This window comes from Phocoena sinus, chromosome 2 (assembly GCF_008692025.1).
Source record: "Phocoena sinus isolate mPhoSin1 chromosome 2, mPhoSin1.pri, whole genome shotgun sequence".
Taxonomy (NCBI): Eukaryota; Metazoa; Chordata; class Mammalia; order Artiodactyla; family Phocoenidae; genus Phocoena; species Phocoena sinus.
This window is the reverse complement of record NC_045764.1, coordinates 156173685-156191173: the sequence shown is the minus strand read 5'-3', so window position 1 is coordinate 156191173 and position 17489 is coordinate 156173685. Positions and strand designations below refer to the sequence as shown.

The 17489-nt window shown below is 35.7% G+C and overlaps 1 protein-coding gene across 3 annotated transcripts in view; it reads right to left on the bottom strand.

The window, feature by feature from the left end:
• The window catches only part of TSHR (thyroid stimulating hormone receptor), a 168718-nt gene that overhangs the window by 57924 nt on the left and 93305 nt on the right, over positions 1-17489 (bottom strand). For all 3 annotated transcript variants that reach the window (XM_032624938.1, XM_032624939.1, XM_032624940.1), the window contains exons 2-3: positions 16976-17047; positions 11564-11638 (exon numbers count right to left, since the gene is read on the bottom strand). In XM_032624938.1, the coding sequence (XP_032480829.1) occupies positions 11564-11638; positions 16976-17047 (147 nt within the window). The remainder of the gene's footprint in view (positions 1-11563; positions 11639-16975; positions 17048-17489) is intronic.

Sequence of the window (17489 nt, the reverse complement as noted above, 5' to 3'; positions counted from 1 at the left end):
GTTAGTAACATAAGGCAAGTGGAGATGGTGGGAAGAAGAGACTGGCGTTTAAAGAATGCCTAGGGACAAAAACTGGACTGAGGAGCTTCAAGATGGCAGAAGAGTAAGACGCAGAGATCACCTTCCTCTCCACAAATACATCAGAAATACATCCACATGTGGAACAGCTCCTACAGAACACCTACTGAACGCTGGCAGAAGACCTCAGATCTCCCAAAAGGCAAGAAACTCCCCACGTACCTGGGTAGGGCAAAAGAAAAAAGAAAAAACAGAGACAAAAGAATAGGGACGGGACCTGCACCAGTGGGAGTGAGCTGAATCACCCATGTATTTTAACATCAAGTATTAATTTCAAAATTAATGCATATTGAAGGACTCCTTAATTTTTAAAAAGTTTATTTCATCTGACTACGAAGATAATATATATATAATATATATATCAAAGATAATATATATATAAAGATAATATATATATTATAGATAATATATATATTAATATATGTATTATATTATATATATATATACATTGTAAAACTTGTAAACACTTTCACATCAAAAAGATGTGGAATCTCCCATCATTCCATGATGCAAAGAAAATCAGTTTTTTTCTCTCCGTAGATATATCTGGTTGTTGTTGTTGTTTTAACAGCATTGTGTCAAAAGCAGTTCCTCTGAGATTAGTCTATGACAAAAGATGTCTAATGGTTGCTCAATATTTCGTACTAAACCATTCTTCTACCTAATCATTTGAGTAGTTTCCAAATTTTTGCTATTATAAGTCAATTCTGAGACAAATGGCTATTTTTTTTTTTTTTTTTTTTGGCGGTACGCGGGCCTCTCACTGTTGTGGCCTCTCCCGTTGCGGAGCACAGGCTCCAGACGCGCAGGCTCAGCGGCCATGGCTCACGGGCCCAGCTGCTCCACGGCATGTGGGACCTTCCCGGACAGGGGCACGAACCCTTGTCCCCTGCATCGGCAGGCGGACTCTCAACGACTGCACCACCAGGGAAGCCCCAAATGGCTTTTTATGTGAACTTTTTTCTCACTCCTATGTTTATTTTCTTAGGGAAAATGTACTGAAATGGAATTACTGGCTTAAAAAGTACAAGGCTGTCAAAGCTCTTGTATATATTTGATCCTTAGCTTCTAAAGTCCTGATTTTTGGGCTAACACTCACTTTTCAGAAATAGTCTATAAGTTCACAGAATAAGTTATTTCCTACATTTTTTTTTTAAATTTAAGATAAGAGTAAGTTTAATGACTCAAAATTATTGAACAGCTTTATCCTAAAATGCTTATTAATGGATCAATTTTAGTTTGGGGGGACTTCTTCAACACCAGATTACAGGATTAAAAAATACTTGTTGTAGTCACATTTTTCTAAAATGTAACCCAGATATGGACTGTCCCATCATTCTTCTGTTCCATCATACTTGCCTGTTGATAATAAGGAATCCACTCACAACAGAAAATGAGCAATGTAGATTTTACTGAAGATTCATAAGTCAGGGGAGAGGTTTTACACTGTATACTCCAAAGTTAACAGCTTACTCCTCCCATCAGACTTTTCTGAGTTTTATTTTCTCTGCTACTGTGTATCAAGGCTTTTCAGTGAGAGATATCCTAATTATTCTACTATGATAATTATCGATAAAGTATTTTACCACTAACATTCCATTACATAACTGGGGAAAAATAATCTATAATGGAAGGTGATATTTATGATTTTGATGCATTTTTAATTGAGTAATTTAAAAAATAGATGCGAACTCAAAGAGAGTTTGTGAATGTTCAGTTTTGAAGCAGATTGAGGAAAATGTAAGTTTATCAGCAGATTTTCCACTAGAAATAGAACATTATAAAAATGATTTTTCTTTTTTTCAATTTATTTTTTTCTTTATCAGGATATAGTTGCTTTACTGTGTTGTGCTAGTTTCTGCTGTACAACAAAGTGAATCATCTATATGTATACATATATCCCCTCCCTCTTGGACCTCCCTCACCCCTCCACCCCCCACCCCACCCATCTAGGTCACCACAGAGCACTGAGCTGAGCTCCCTGCGCTATAAGGCGGTTCCCACTAGCTATCTGTTTTACACATGGTAGTGTATATATGCCTGGAGGATGTATACAGCTACTTTCATGATTATTTAATGATCAGGACTAAGACTGGTTCTCTCAAAACCTCCAATAAATCCACTTGATTCAATTCAGTGAATCAGCAAAATTAAGTCTTATCTCACTATCTGCTGTAAATCACACATTTTACCTACCCAGTTGTAGAATTTTTATTTACTTGTGATTTTCAAAAAAATCCACAAAACAAAAACAAAACCCAAAAAAATCCACAAAACAGTAAAAACATTTTTCTGAGGGCAGCACTTTATTTAATTATTTCTTCTTTTAATTAAAGAAATATTTTGAGTTTGCATTGGTTCTGGAGGCAGACACTCTTGGTTTCAAATTCTGACTCTGAAATTTCTTAGCTGAGTAAACTGGGGTAAGAGCCCTGTGAGATACTTATTACCATCTTCATTTTACATCGTGGAAACTGAGGCTTAGTATGATTAAGTAGGACAGTATATGTGAAGCACTTTTAGCAGAGTGCGTGCCCATAAAAGGCATCCAGTAATTGGTAGCTACTATTAATAGGAGTAACAACAGCAACCATCTACTATATGCTATTGGCTTCTTTATAAAGGAAATGAAATAGAAGATGGATGTGGCTAGTGTTTCATCAATTTACAGTTATAAATCTTTATCGTATGTACACTTTTGGGTCCAACCAGTATCCTAGCTGAAATTTAGAACTGAGGAGAACTGATGGGTAACCACTTAGGACCCTCAATAATTTGCAAAGGAACCTGCCATTCTTGTAGTTTTCTATTACAAATTCTCAGCGTCCCACCTCTTCTGGCCATCTATTGCTGCATAACAAATTACCCCAAACTAAATGGCTAAAATAACAACCATTTTATTATAGGTCACAATTTTGTGGCTTAGGATTTCAGGCAGTGCTAAACTGGGCAATTTTTCTGCCCCATGTGGCATCCCCTAGGATCATTGGTTGGTATATAGCGGGTGTCTGGATCAATCTGGAGGGTCCAGGATGGTTGTGCTTCTGTGCCTGGCTCTGATGTGGGTTGTTAGAAGGCTAGGTTCAGCTGGCTGCTTCTCCATCTCCATGTAATCTCAGGGCCTCCCCATATGGTCTTCCCATCAGTGTAGCTGGACTTCATACATAGTGGTTCAAGCCTCCAAGAGTCTAAATTAAAAGCTGCCAGTTCTCTTAAAGACTGGGCCTGAAAATGCATGATGTCACTTCCACCATAGTCTGTTGAAATATTGGGCAAAAGTTTCAAAATTTGAACAAGACCAGAAATCCATAGATCCAGGAAGTTCAGCAAACCCCAAGCAGGTTAAAGACAAAGAAAATATCACCTAGGTACATAATTTTGAAAACCAAAGATAGAGAGAAATCCTGAAAAGCAGCCAGAGATAAACAGACATGTTACCCATAGGAGAACAATGATGAGAATATAAGTGAACAATGGAGGCCAGAAGACATGGAAAGATACCTTCAAAAGGCCGAAACAAAAAACTGCCTTGCTAGAATTCTATACCCAGCAAAACTAATTTTTAAATATTAAGGTAAAATAAAGTTATCTTCAGATAAATGAAAGCTGAGAAAATTTGTTGCCAACAGAACCACAGTAACATGCTAAAACAGTTCTTCAGGCTAAAGGGGATGATTGGATCTACAGGCAGGAATTAACACTGGAAATATTAAATATGGGAATATATATAAAAGACTAGTTTTTCTTTACTCAAATTCTTTAAAGGTTAATTAACTCTTTAAAAAATAGCAATGTGGTGGGATTTATGACATATATAGAAATAAAATATATGACAAAACAGAACAAAAAATGGGAGAGAGCAAATGCAATTATAATTTCAAAAGTTTCTTACATGATATGGGGATTGGTATAATCGTTCTTGGTAGACTATGATAAGTGAAGGATGCATATTATAATCCCTTGAGTAACCACAAGAAAATATTACAAAGGGCTAAACAGCTAATAGGGGAGATAGAACAGAATACTAGAAAACAAAAACAAAAGCAAAAACAACCTGATTAATCCAAGAGAAAACAAAGGAGGAACAAAGAACAGAGAAGAAAAATTGAAAACAAATTGGAAAATGGCAGATTTAAATCATATCAATAATTACAGTAAATGTAATGGACTAAAAAAAAAGGGTAGGGATTATTAGACAGAAAAGCAAGGTCCAGTTATGTGATGTTTACATAAAATGCACTTTATATATAAATATATATAGTTATTGAACACCATTTTTTTCTGTAAAATATAGTAGCTACTTCAGAGGATTGTCGCAAAGATTAAGTGAGTAAATATGTGTGTTAAGCATTCAGCATAGTGCTTGGGACATGGTAAATTCTCCATTAAGGACAGCTAAACATATATGCATCTGTGTATGTTCACACATAATACTAAATGTTCTATCAATTGTAATTTTCATTAATTCAGACTTCTTCAGTCTTCTACTTCAATTCATGATTTTAAAAGTGCATGTTTAGAATATATCTAATTGTTCCCCGTTTTTTGGTTTTGGTTTGATGGTGTGAGTGATTGGCACATAAAACACACTGCCTTGTGGAAACATTTATTATTGTCTTCACACATTTGCATTGTTCTCACAAATTTTAATAAGTTCTATAAAGCAAAAATAAAGGGTTCAATCATAGATTCAAGTGAAGGATTCATTTAGGTGGGATCAAGGGTATGTGTAAGTAATACTTAAGCTGAAAAAATAATCGGTAGTGTTAACCAGGTAAAGAGAGAGAGAAAGAACTTTCTGGACAGAGGCAAAAGGATGTGAAGGTCCCAAGGTGGAGAAGATCTTGGACTGTTCAAGGAACTAAAGAACACAGGTGTGCAGGAATGGAGCAAGATGAGGAGACAGAGGTGGGCAGGGCCGGCTGAAGTCCTGGGCCTGGAAGTTTATGTTGAAGACTCTGGATTTATCCTAAGAGAAAAATCACTCTGGCTGTTGTGCAGAAATGAAATAGAGGAAGCCAAAACTGGAAAAACCAGTTCGGCTATGAAGTTATTGTAGTCCAAGCAAGAGATGATGGTGGCTTGGACAAGGGTGGTGGCAGCGGAGAGGAAGAGGATGAATTTTTTATGTATTAGCGTAGTAGAATGGACAGGACATGGTGAAGGATTAGAAGTGGATGATGAGGGAAGAAGGTATAGTGATCCCTTCAGGTGTCTGGGATTTGCAGTAAGGTGAATGGAGGTGCCATATACAGGCTCAGCAAGTATCAGAGGAGTTACAGATTTCAGGAGGAGAGGTAGATTTCAGTTTGGGGTATTTAAGTAGTGAGAGAGATGTAACACAACTGAGGAGATGTCAAGTAGACCAATAGGTTAATGGTCCAATACTTAAAAAGTGAGGCCTGGACTAGATGTGTAAGTTTGAGACTTGTTGGATAAGATCACATGGGGGAGAGTGTGGAGTGAGAAGAGGACACAGGACTGGGCCATATGGAACCCCAACATTTTGAAGTGGGGAAGGAGGAGACACTAGCAAAGGAGAATGAGAAAGACTGACCAGCATGGTTGGAGGACAGCCGGGAGTGTGGTATCACAGAGCCCAGGGGAAGAGGGTTTGGATAAAAATAGAATAATCCACTATTTTGAATAGTGGATTATTGTGTATGCTTAGCTATGAGATGCAATTACCACAGCTTTAGCACAGTGTTAAACATACCGTATTTATTGAATGAATGGGTAGCTTTGTATCTTTGGAAACCTAGCTCATGGTCACTAACAGAAGCAATGTTTATGTTCTACCACCCCAATTCATATCAGGGAATAAAATCTAAACATGAATTAAGCTGTCTCAGAGGACAAATATTGAGCTTGGGCAGGAAAAGTTTGAAAAGGCATTGGAGAGATGATTAGAAGTAGGGATGATGAAGTGTGAGTTCTCCGTAGCCCTAGATCAGTCTATTCACCAAATCACATGGTCAGAAAGGGGTAGAGAGAGGGCAGCTGAGGAAGGAAATATATTCACAAAACAATAACATTATGCTCTTTAACTGCTGATGTGCTCACTGAGGCATTTCAATAAGCACTGGCAACATGCACTGACATTTGAAATCAGTACTCCCTAGTTTAGTACCTACCCTTGCAGCAAGTCCAACATGGTGAAGAGCTATTTCCTAAATAAATCAGAGGGCTTTAATTCTGTGCTCAGGAATCCCAGGAAATTTTGGTTGACAGTACCATGCGGTCTGTGGATTAAACAAATTATTGATGTTTGGCACCCAAAGTCTTTATTTATCCTTCATGTTGACTAGAACCATTTGCAGATAATAATGTTGGATATATAGTAGGAAAATTTGAAGAATGCAAGATGCATTATTCTCTTACTTTCTAAGATATTAGGCTCTCAATACCTCATATATATAAGGAAAGTATCTTTTTAAAAACGCACTTTCAAATTCATCCTTGTTGTAGTCATTGTATTTAATAGTTTCCTTTGCTTTTGGAAGTTAACACTTTTGCTCAGAGAGGGAAAATGGATATTTATAAGAGAAATATTAACAACTAGAACCTTTATGAGAAAAAGGCTGTAATAAAACAAAACAGTTGCTTTTAAGAGATGCAGGATTTATATAGAGCTTTATTACAAATCAGTTGCCTTGATTTTTTGGTGAGTGGGGCAGAGAAGCAAAATGGTGTGATAAATGAACATTATATTTGGAGTCTGGAGATTTGGTTTTGAATTTTAACTGTTGTTCTTAATGACCTGAATTCTCAGTTTTCTTGGGTATTGTTCTACTTCCTTTGGTTTTAATTCACTGTTCCTTTATAAATTTATTGTGAAAGATACATAAATGAATTATTTTCAGCCTTTTTTCTAACATATATATTTTCTTCTGGGTATAACTTAAATTGCATCCTACAGGTTTTGATTTGTCATATTTTTATTGACAATTAGTTAAATTGTTTTCTAGTACCTGTTGGGATTTCTTCTTTGATCCATGATTATTTAGAAGTGTACTACCTACTAGTCAGAGAATATGGTTGATTTCAATTTTTTGTAAGCTACTGAGATATTAATTTCTTATGAGTATGATTATTTACTTTTTTGGTATATATGTTCTATCAGATAAAGCTATATTAAACTCCCACTATGATTGTGGATTTATCTATTTTATTTTTTTAGTTCTGTTACTTTCTGCTTTATATGGTTTGAAGCTATGCTCTTATAGACATTCAAGGTTAGAATCATTATATCTTTTTGGTACAGTGTATAGTAATCCTTTTATATCGTAGTAAAATTTCTTTTTATATATAGCAAGGCTTCATGCTTTATATATATTGGTATATTTATATCAATTTTCTCTTGGTTACTGTTTGCATGTTAATATTTTCATGATTACATTTTCTATCTTGCTATACCTTTACATTTAAAGTATGTCTCTTATAAGCAGCATTTTTAATTAACCTATTTGGCAATTTGTATTTTAATTGGAGTGTTTAGTCCTTTTATGCACTTAATGTAAATATTGGTTATTTGGAGTTAAATCTACTATTTGTTCCAGAAGTTCTTTATTTCTTCTAATTTCTTGCCCTTTTTGTATTAATTTTTATTATTCCATTCCTCACTCTTATTAGCTTGTTATTTATCCATTCTTTTACAGTTATTTTAGTTTTTGCCCTATGGATTAGAATATTTATTCGTTATTTGTAAAAGTCTAATATAAGTTAGTGCTTTTACCATTTCCCAGACAATTCAAAGAACTTAGAATGCATTAACACTATTTAAAACCCTCCCATCACTTTGTTTGCTATTGTGTATTTGAATTCTGTGTATACAGGCAGTCCTTGCTTTGCATGGTTCCCATACGCATGAGGTTCAGTTACCATTATTTAGTTAAATTTAAATAATAACTGGTTCCAACCACATGGTTCAAGTTTGTTACCACAATATATTAACTATGAGTAATTGCATAAAGTACGAACTTTGCTGCCAGATCTTCAGTCCACGCATCACTATGTAAGTAACAGATGCACATCATGATAGGTGATCAATTACACTGCTCCTTTCAAAGTCATTGGTGATAGGTCACCTAGCATCTATTATTCAGTTCATACACAAACAATAAGGTGTGCAGTTGTGTTGCCTCCATGACTCTCAGTGATAAACCCACACAACATTTTATAAAAGAGGATAATTGAAAGAGGTAATTGACCAACAAAGATGGAAGAAACAAAGAAACAAAATGTGATAGTGCTGGAAGTGAAATTTGAATAAATGTAAATAGAATCATAGAAACTGCTAACCATGGGAACGTCCATACTGCTACCAGTTGAGAGACTCTAGACATTTAATAAGAGGAACTTAAGTGAAGGTGCATTATTGACATAAATAAGAAAAGTGGTTGTGAATAAAAGAATGAAGATGTCCCCAAAGAAATGATGCTGGTAAAAAAAAGAACTTACATTAAAGGGACTCTCAGAAATATTTTGACATTGAAAGAACAGAGGATAGATATTGGAAGCTGATCCAGACCTAGAAAGGAGTATGACAATTTGCCAAGACAGTGACGTGATACTCTCTCGTAAGTTATATATACAACAGAGAAAAATGTGTGTGCTATTCAAACTACTCTTGATAAGCTTTTTAGAAAGAAATAAAACATTTTACTTCTAAGTGCTTCTAACGTTTAAAATTACAATGTGCTAAAAATATTAGTTTTACTATTTTTACTTTCCCCATGCATTTATAACCCAATAGTAAGAGAGATTTTAATGTTTTGACAAGAATTTTTGTCACAAAAAGTAATCTTTTTTTCATTGATTAAGATCGCTTTGCACAGTTTCAGCATGCACAGTTTTATGGTCCAACACTATCGTGCAGAGCAAAGACTGCCTGTTTTTTAAACCCCATAAGACGTTTTGTTTTGTTTTGTACAGTCGAGGTTAATTTATATTTAGCTCTTTTTGTTCGTTTGTTTTTGTTTTTTGCTTTTCATTTCCTCCTGTACCTCTGTGCTATCAGGTAGGATTATTTTCCTTTTGCCTTAATAATTCCCTTTAGCAGTTTCTTTAATATGAGCCTAATGGTGATGAATCCTCTCAGCTTTTGTTTGCTTGAAATGTCTTTCTTTTGTCTTCAATTTCAGAGAATCTTTTTGTTAGGGTGGCTGATATTTGCTGTTGTTATTTTCGTGGTTCTCCTTTTTGCAGATATCTTACTTTTTGCTTTGTGGATTCCATCATTTCTGTTGAAAAGTCAGCTTTCAGTCATGTTGTTACTTCTTTGAAAGTATTATGTATTTTTTTCCTCTGGCTGCTTTTTATGATTTTCTCTTTCTTTGATTTTTTAGCACTTTTACTATGATGTGCCTTGATGTGGTTTTCTTTGTATTTATCCTTTAGGGGCTTGCAGTACTGCTTACATTTGTGACTTGATGTCTCATGAATTTTGGAAATTTTCTTTCAAATATTGCTTCTTTCATTCTTTCTCTTCTTTTTCTTGGGATCCAGTAATAGGTATGCTAGACATTTTAGTGTGCCACATATTTCTTTTTCTCTCCATGCTTCAGGTTGGATAAATTCTTCTGACCTAACTTCTAGGTTACTTACTCTCTTTTGACCTATGTATATCTGTTGTTAAACTCATGTATTTAGGTTTTATTTTAGTTATTGAATTTTTAAATTCTAGAGTTTCCATTTGATCCTTTCAAAAATATTTTCCCGTTCTATTCTAAAATTCTCTATCTTGGCAATTAAATTTTTGAATGTCTTGATCATAGTTATTTTAAAGTCTATCTGATAACTCCAATATTTGAATCTCTTGTGGATCATTTTCTATTGTCTGTTTCCTTCTCTTGATTTTTGCCATAAATTCTTTATTTTTAATTTTTTTTGTATGCTTGGTTATTTTTTATTGAAAGCTGAGCTTTAGTCTTTGTGAGGACTGATCTATTTCCCATTATACCATACTTCTGGGATGAAGCTCTTTTTGGCATCCCAGCTAAAATCCTTGGGTGTTTACTAGGAACTATCTCTTTAGTAAGCCTTGAACTCCAGTTTTTATTTCCCTAGCTCTATGAGACTGCCTAAACCCCTGGGCAGCCTCTCAGCTGTTGTTTACAGTTTAGAAAATACTTCAAGAGGAAAGTAATCAAATGTTGTTTTGGGGATTTGCTTCTCTCCCTTTAAGTTCTTGCTGCCTTCATAACACTCAAATACCTTTAAACAGATTTTTTTCCAGCTCCTCTAGTTGTTTTCAAACCAATGGTTGATATAATAATGTCCGCTAGCCTACCATATCTGGAGACAACTTTCTGGGCCTCAGTATTCTTAACACATTATTGTCCAGGGGATTTTTGCAGAAACTAATACCTGTGGCCGTAACACGTCTCTGGGCAAAAATGTGTTAAAGGCAGCATACGGTATTACATAAGGGAAAGAAGATTTGAGTCACATATTTATGATGTAAAACCTCTGACCCTATCCGTTAGTAACTCTGTGACCTAGGATAATATATTTAGTCTCTCTACATTTATGCTTTTTTTAAATAAATAATACAAATGATAATCTCTACTTCACAGGGTTGTTTTTTGAAGGTTAAATAAAGTACTTAAATGTTCAGCATAATGTTTAGAACATACTAAGTATTCATAGATGATAAGTATTTTTGTTCTTCATCAAGAAAAGAGAGTTAATATTTCATAATACATGGCTGCTTAAAAGAATGTAATGTGATTATTTGTGTAAAACTTTTTATAGATTGCAAGGTACTACAGAAATAAAAACAGAATAATTATTTATGAAGTGTATTGATTGGTTTTAGGTGGGAGGCACTGTGCTAAATGCTTACAGGCATTATGTCATTCAATATTTATAATAAGTATATTAAGTTGGAACTCTTATTACCATTATTTTACAAATGAGGAAACTGAGGTTAGGAAGGATTACATGACATGTCCAAGGTTAGATAATGAGAGTGCTGTGACCTAACCACTAGACCACCAGGGAACATCAAGGTTAGACAATGACAGGCAAAGAAACCAGGGTTTTAACCCAACTCTGACCAACTCCAAAGCCAGAGCTCTTAACTCCACTCCTGTTCTAATCTCACAAGGCTACATTTCTCTTTCCTAAATGAGGGAAAAAAGTTAGTTTTTGCAGAAACTTGCACAGGCCCTGGAATCCAGTAGGTGGTCAGTAAATATTTATTGACTTACTGATATCCATGTCAATGAAATCTGTTGACACAGTAGTAACAGAAAGAAATGACAATTCAAAAAGAGGACTTCTAATTTTGTCTTTAACTTCCAGCCATGCAAGTTAGAATTAGGATGAATTAACATAAACTGAGAGTGAGAACAAGTTAAGAATTGAATATAAATGGAAATTCTGACCCATGTTCTAGTTGCTATTGCCATCTGGAGCCCCCAAATTATCAATTAAGAGTGGCTGTGGCTTGGATTTATGCTTCACTTTTCATTGTACTTACATGTGAGTCATTTTACTCAAATTGGAGAAGGAATGTGATTCCAGCCGCTGCAGAGCTGCATCTATCGACAAGTAGCTGAGCATCACAAAAATATAAAACAAAGTAGAAAGTTAGTGGGGTTGTGAACTGCAAACATACTATTAATTTTGATGTAACTTCTTTGTCAGGGGCTTCCCAGGTCACGCAACATGCACAACCCTCATGGTTTCTCCCTAATTATGTTAAAATTAGTTATTACTTTTTTTAGATCCTGTTTTATCTGAAAGTTTCCCAATTCATTGGACCTATTCATTCTTCTGGTTTCATTCAACAGATAACTTCCTTTAGAAGCTTTCCCCAAATTTCCTGATTAGGTCAAATTTTGCATAGTATATCCTCATGGCACCATGAACTTCTCCTTCCACTAATTATCACAATGAAACTTTGCAAGTGTTTGGATGATATGTGATTGATGTCTCATTAGAGTGCCAGTTCTCTGAAATGGGGAACTGTCTGTTTCTGATGGACACTGAATTTTGAGTACCTTTCATATTGCTTGTCATGTAGTAGACTTCCAATAAATATGGATTAAGTGAATGACTGAGTGAATGAATGAACAGGTGAGTTACTCAAAATAGCAGAAAATGAAAGACGTTAGAAAAGAATTCACCAATAAATAAGAGGCATTTTTAATGGAGTAGCTAATTGCATGAGGTCAGAGATGTAGTTACAAAGAAGATGAAGAAAAAGCCACATTTCTCTAGTGGAACATTCCATAGGGTGGTGACTATATATTCTCTCAAGACTTCTCTTCTTGATTTTGAGAGGCTGAAAACTCAATATGTATTTTGAACTTTGTAATTGAAAGGCAACACAAATAAAAGTTTTAAGTACTAAAAAGGAGAAAAGAGAAACTTCTAAATACAACTTGTCAAGAATACATAAGGGATAATGTTTCAAAAAGTCTCCTAAATTCTATCTTGTAATAAGAATGACTAATGCAGCCAAATTCAATGACTGCTTTTTATTGAGAGGCATTTCTATGACATTTGGGAAAATTAATGATTAACAGATGGTGTCCACCTGTGGCCGTAGCAGAGCTTCTCAACCCTGGCCATACAACTGAACTATTTGGGAGGCTTTTAAAACATAAGATGTCCAAGACTCGGTCCAGGATAATTAATTCAGAGTACTTAAGGGATGGGGCAAACATTTTTATTTTTACAAAGCTTCCCAGATGATTCTAACGCACAGGCAGGGTTAAGAACCACTGGCTTATAGTTTGAATTGAATCTGCCAGTAAAATATTTTCATTAATACAATTTTTATAAGAGGAGTGCTGACTGTTCCATTTGAGTGTTTTTCTCATGGGTATTGTGTGTATTCTAAAGGTCCTGTGCTTTCTGTTTTGAATTATCTATTCTCTAAACAATTATCCTTTGATTTATCAGGTCTCCCAAGTCATTGCCACTTGTGGATAACATTACATAAATTATTTTGATCCAAATATCATATCTCTAACATAGAGGAAACCACTGAAGATGTTGAAAAGAATTAATTTATTGTGTAGAGATTGTGGGGATTTATGATGGATGAAGCTGAGCCATCTGAAGGACAAGATTAATTTTGAAGGCTGCAAACTTGTTTTCCTAACTTTGCATCATATCCATCGCTCCAAATTTTCTCCTGAATTTCTTAGTTTAGGAGGTGCAAAGCTTTCGTAAGGTTTTAGTCATTCAGCACATGTCATGATCACTGAAGTTCCAATTTCTCCAACTGAATGATACCTCCTTAGAGGACTCTTGTAGCTTGGTTGTGAAGACAACATATAGGAACCATTTATTCAGTGGGATAAGAGCAGTGATTCCCTACTTGCTTATCCCATTTTTATAATCAGGAAAAATCAGATCCCACCTCTTCCTCATATTTCTTCTAAGCATGCACGTCTCATGTAATAACTAGAGTAACCATATCATTAATCATCCAAAATAGGATATTTTTGTGAGTTAATGCAGGGTGCTATTAATAATTATGCCAGAATAATACGTGGGAATTTGTACTGTTCCAGGCAAATCTACCTGGTGATCTCTTGCCCCACAGATGTGACAGCTCCCTAACTATTATTTAGGTATGTGTGTATGCTTTCATTCAACAAATATCTATTAAACATTCACTATATGTCAGTAAATGAGCATTGACCACTCAGACCTGTTCCCTAGCTTCAAGGAACTCACAGTAGTGGGAGATACAGACATGTAAATGGGATTAACATGTAGAGTGATAAATTCTTTGATGGGGTTCAGGGCACACTTAACCCAGACTGGAGAATCTAAACACAGTCTCCCTGGAAGAGTCCTCATCAGGACCTTCAAATCTGCCTGGATGTCCTGAATATCCCAGTCAAACTTCCTTCTTTTATTGCCCATCATTTTATTTCAAACCTTCTCAAATTTCTAACTCTGCCCTTTCTACCCAAATATTAATAGATAATCTTTTTAATAATTTGTAGAAAATATTGAAACCTTGAGATGAGAATTCCTGGAATCCCCCTCTAATAAGCCTATTAATTTACCTGCACCTGCCCCATCTCTAACTGCTATTTCTCGTTATAGTACAAAAGGTGTCCATCTTCCTGTAAAAGGTCAATCCCTCTATTTGGACCCCATTCCCTCCTGCCTTCTTAGGGACCTCATGTTCTTAAAATTGTTCTTTCTTCAGTTTTTTTTTTAAGCCTCTCCTTCTCTTTGATGCCTTTCCCTGGTCCCAGTTACTTCTACCTGTTTATGACTCTCAAGTCTTAATCTCTACCAAAATTTCTCCTGAGTGCCCCTACATACCCAGAATTTCCAGTTCTCCTTAGTCTACTTTGATTTTTTTTCCTTTTTGCCATATCCATATTCCCTTCTGTATTAATATATTTATTTATTATGTTTTTGGTTCCTTGCCTATTTCTTTTCGTTCGAATGTGAACTCCACAGGGGCATGGCTCTTTGTGCATCTGTTCCCTGATGTATCCCTATCTCTTGGAAAAATGATTGATATATACCAGGGACTGAATAAATATTTCTTGAATGAATTAATAAAAGAATTTTATCCTGATATCTATTAGACATAGCTGCTGGATGCCTCAAAGGCACCTCAAACGCCACAGGCCCCAAATTGAATTCCTAACTTACCCCCTGTCCCTCCACAGCAAATGCACAGAAAACTTCTCTACCTTGGCAAATGTGCTCATCAACCACACAGGTGTCCTAGTCAGAAATGTTGTTGAAATTCTCCATCTGTTTCCCCCTTCAAAATCAATCAACTTTTAAGTTTGTCCGTTCTCCCTTATTTCTCAAACCTGGCCACTTTTTCTTTCTTCTCACTCAGCCTTCACCATTCAACCTGCCATCCCCTCTCCCCAGGCACTGCATCGACCTCCTCACTAACTTCCTGTCTCCAGCCTTGCTCCACTTCCACCCCTTTTCCACAGCCCAGCCAGGGAATATTTCTAAAACATCTGATCTCTCACTTCCCTGCTTACAATCGCTCTGTGGCTTGGTCCTTAGGGAAGATTTCAAACTCCTTCAAATGATTCACAAGGCCCTGTACTCGCTTCCCTCCCAATTTTATTTTTCTCTACTGTCCCCACTCCCAGCCTAAGCTCCAGCCTCAACAAACTTATTTTTAACTTCACTGACATCCCTTTTCTCTTCTGCTTGGAACTATCTTTCTATCTTTTGGTTTTTGGCCAGATAATACACATTGCAAATTAGGCACCATTTCCTCCAGGAAGCCTTCCCTGACCCCACCCCATATCCAGGTAACAGACCTCTCATATGAGTTCCCAGGTCACCCTAGAACTGACCCCATCATGGCACTTATCACTCTCTTAGGAAGGAAACTGGAAGCTCCATAAGTGTTGTCTACTGTTGTACGTGACACATCTAGCAAAGCGCCAGGCACAAAGTAGGGCTCAATAAATATTCATTGAATGAATGAATATAGCCAAGTAGAGCCACCAAATAGGCAATTGTATAGGGGAGGTCAGGGAAAAGGAAGAGCTAAAGGGGAATTTGAGGCTTTTAGCTTTCAGACCACTAAATGGTGCTGTTGTTACAAGAAGGAGTAGAGAGGGAACAGTTTAGGAGGAAGATGATGAGTTTATTTTGGATATGTTGTTTGAAGTGTCTGTGGGACATCAAGGTGACACTATTTGGAAGGAAGTTTGTAATACAGGCCTGAACTGCAGGAACAACTCAGGGCTAGAGATACTCATTTAGGAATTAGTTGTATTAGGTAATAGTGAAGCCAAAGGAATGGGAGTTTTCATTCAAGGTGCAGAGGGTATAAAGGAATTAGGACAAAATAAACAAAGAACTGGTATGTAAGTAACTGAATGAAATGAAATGAAATGAAATAGGAATCCAGGAGAGGAAATTGAGGAAGAGTAGCCAGGGTAAGATGTTAAAAAGAGGGAGAGAACAACAGCAGGGAAACCAAAGGAGGCAAGAATTTGAAAAAGGAGGGGCTGGTAGAAAAAGAAAAAACTGCAGAGATGTTCAGCTGGGATGGTTTCTCAGTCTCAGCACTACTGACATTGTAGACTAGATAATGCTTTGTTGGAGGTGGGGGGCATCCTATGCCTTGTAGGATGTTGAGTAGATCCTTCACCTCTACCCCTTAGATGACAGTAGCACCCTTCTCTCCAGTTGTGACAACCAAAAACATCAAATGCTCCTGACATGATGCAATGGACACTCAATAAATGGTAATGAAATGAATAAATTTAGCCAGAGACCACACGGGCTGGTGGTAATGTCATTGGTAGGCCTGGATTATCTGCATTGCTTGTCAGAATCAACTAAATGAAATAAAGACCTGGCTCATTTCAGACACATACACTCTTTGTCAGTGCAACATGGAACCCCTTTTACTCCTCACTCTTGAGTGTATAGCAATTCAGTTTTCTACGATTTCAAATTTTCAAATTAATTTTAGTTATTTTTTAAAGTGAGAAGTCTGAAATCACTGGCTACATTTATGACAAAATGTAAACGTTTGTACTAGTGGTGAAAAGAAAATCAAGAATTGGTAACTGGGATAGATAGATTAGAGATAGATATATAGATCTGTTTATGGGGAGATTCCTGGCTAAGGTTTTGCCACATCTCCAAATATATTGAAATACATCAAGAATTATTAAATTCTTAAGGCCAAAGGAATTTAAATTTACTTTAGGTTTAAAAAATCATTTAGGAATTAGGGAATAAATATGTAGCCAAATCAAATAAACATCTTGTACATAAACCTCATATATATTGGAAATGTAGAATGTTATTGACTTATGCAAGTGCGATATATAACAAGTATTTTTCTTGATAGAACACATTTAGAAAATAACACGTCACAGTTGCAAACTTCTCTTTATATTAAAAAAAATGGACTTACATCCTGGAAATATTGGGCAGATTTGAAAATGCATGACTGGGAATGGTTTTCAGATGAGTCTCTATAAACTTCCTATGAAAATAACAGTTACACAATTAGAGTTTAAATCATTAGACTTTTCTAGTAACCCACCTTAATTAAACAGAACACATTATTAGAAGCATGACGATCCTTACAATGTATATTTTATCATACATAAGCAAGAAAACAATTTTTCCCCCAACAAAACAAGAATTGAGAGTGAGAATCAAATGCAGACAATAAATCTTCAAACTTTGCCTTTGAATTATCAGTGAACTAGTATGCCTTGTATAACATCATATTTCATTTGTTAATGGAAGGGCAACATAATATATTCATAAGTTTCTTAGGACTACTGAATTCACAGTCAATGGAAATATCTTGAAATGCCACCAGAGTATGTATTAAGAGGATTAAATGCATTTGATATATCTTAAAGATCAAATATAGTGGTATGATTATAATCTTTTTGCCCAAGCAAAGGTCTCTTCAA